A 2500-nucleotide genomic window follows, 5' to 3' on the forward strand; every position below is an offset into this window, starting at 1 on the left:
GGAGGACAAACTTGCATAGACGTAATAAATCTGTAAATATTTGATAGTTAGATCCTCACCATACTAAACAGAAAGTAGCATTATATACAGCTGATATGCAGAAGTCATATTTTATGTATTTTTGGGGGCTCCAGATTGCCGGGGGCCCTAAACCACCACTTAACTTGCTTATTGTGTAGGTCAGCCCCTGCGTATACTGTAGTGTTGATGGAGAAGTGCACGAGTAATGAGGGTTCAGAGATGAGCAGAACACTGAGGCTGTGTCTGTAATCCTCCTCTGTACCCTCATTCACTACTCCCTACACTAGTCCACCTGAGGGAGTGAAGCGAGCGGGTGAGCACTGAAGTGATGCTGCTCTGTGTTTGATGAAGGCCTCGAGGCAGATCAGATTTGAAAGCTCCTGAGAAATTAAAATAGAATCAAAAAATAGCTTCTCATTGTTAAAATAATCAGAAGATATATATCTCAGTGGTGTCGCACTGTGGCCTCACAGCAAGAAGGTCACTGGTTCGAGCCTCAGCTGGGTCAGTGTGTGTTTCTGTGTGGAGTTTGCATGTTCTCCCTGTGTTGGTGTGGGTTTCCTCCGGGTGCTCCGGTTTCCCCCACAGTCCAAACACATGCGCTATAGGGGAACTGATCAACTAAACTGGCCATAGTGTGTGAGTGTGTGTGAATGAGTGTGTATGGGTGTTTCCCAGTACTGGGTTGCAGCTGGAAGAGCATCCTCTGCGTAAAACATATGCTGGAATAATTGGTGGTTCATTCCGCTGTGGTGACTAAAGGGACTAAGCTGAAGATGAATGAGTGATGACCCCAAACATTAGGATCTCTCTATTGTAGGAGGTCATCTCTGAACAGCAGCTTCATCCAGCTGATCTTGAAGATGACAGACTCAGTGGAGGATCTCTTCATGATGAGGTTAGTCTGATGTGCTGAGACTGCAGTCAGTGTGTTCCCCTCACCCCAGACTCTCTTAACTCCTGCAGGACCACTGGACCACTCATACATACCCACAGGGACATGAGCACAGGTTAAACATGTTCGAGACTGCAGCGTACAGATGAAGTTCAGATATTATTGATGGTGTTAGTAATAGATGAGGCAGCAACACTGACAGTAACTGACTTTAATAACAGAGAGAGAGAGAGAGAGAGAGAGAGAGAGTCTGTGTATCAGAGTTTATTATAGTCACTGATGGTGTTGTGTTAAATCTGAGCACTGAAAACAGCTCAACATCACGTGTGTGTGTGTGTGTGTGTGTGTGTGTGTGTGTGTGTGTGTGTGTGTGTGTGTGTGTGTGTGTGTAACTGCAGCCTGACGCTCAGATGAACACACAGCAGACAGGACAGACTCCAGCAGGGTTTACAGTCTAAAATAAAGGTCCGACAATAATCAGAATCTGACAGAAACAGAACCGGTGCTGATCCGCTGGCAGGAGGGAGAGAGGGAGGGAGAGGGAGAGAGAGGGAGAGAGAGAGAGAGAAAGAGAGGGGGAGATTACTCTCTCAGACACAGCACATTACTATAACAATGATGATGATGATGATGATGAAGACTCCTGCGCTGTGGTGTTCAGTAGTATGGCCTTCTGGGATTGTTCTGGACACACAGAAGAGAATCAACATGTTAATAATCAATCAGACTCCACACTGATCCACACGCACGCACGCACGCACGCACGCACGCACGCACGCACACACGCACACACACACTAAGCTCTGTGAACTGAGCTGAACCGCAGCACTCCTGCTCAATGCTGAATGTTCAGTCCACTCACATCTGTTGACTTCATCCATTTGTGCTGAGATAACCTGAACGAGTGTTAGGCCTAATCCCAATTCTAGTTATGTACTGCTTCCTGTCAGACTTTGAAACCATGTGAAGCGGAGGGGCTTCAGATTTACAGCTGAGCATTGGGGACAGCAGCAGTACAGCACCAGCACACGTCATCACCAGGTGTCATCACCATCTCCTGCTTCATATATTAAGCTATCATCATGATCTAATGCTGCAGTAAGATCATAACTGTAGTGTGTGTGTGTGTGTGTGTGTGTGTGTGTGTGTGTGTGTGTGTGTGTGTGTTTACACACTGGCCATGTTCATCTGTGTGTGAACACACTAACATTACAGCAGACGCTGCACACAGCTCAGACACGACACTGTTCTGACAGGGGACTCCAGTGTCAGATGTGAAGTGTGTTTAGGGAACACTATACAGGGGGGATTATTAGGGATTATAGATCAATCATCTCCTGATTTCCGTGTTCAGCAATACCGCCGCTGTGGCTGGTGTATTCTGGGAAATTTCCTTACCCCTTTAGTTTCAAGTGTAGTCCTGATAAATCTGTTTCAAGGGTTATCTAGCCCTTCAAGATGAAGAGACCTGGGACACCCAGAGCAGGGCTACTCCATCAGTCTGTCATGGGGAGCACCCCAAACGAGGAGCCGGAGAGATGTGACTTCCAATATGAGTGATGAACACAACAGCAGAGAAGAGCT

The 2500-nt window shown here is 46.8% G+C and overlaps 1 protein-coding gene across 1 annotated transcript in view; it reads right to left on the reverse strand.

Annotated features, from left to right (window-relative positions):
• Positions 1–1496: 1496 nt before the first annotated feature.
• Positions 1497–2500, reverse strand: part of sugp1 (SURP and G patch domain containing 1) — a 4815-nt gene continuing 3811 nt past the window's right edge. The window contains exon 7 of the mRNA XM_056446903.1: positions 1497–1600. Coding sequence (XP_056302878.1) covers positions 1574–1600 — 27 coding nt within the window. The 3' untranslated portion in view covers positions 1497–1573. The remainder of the gene's footprint in view (positions 1601–2500) is intronic.

The sequence above is a fragment of the Danio aesculapii genome, chromosome 2 (genome assembly GCF_903798145.1).
Source record: "Danio aesculapii chromosome 2, fDanAes4.1, whole genome shotgun sequence".
Taxonomy (NCBI): domain Eukaryota; kingdom Metazoa; phylum Chordata; class Actinopteri; order Cypriniformes; family Danionidae; genus Danio; species Danio aesculapii.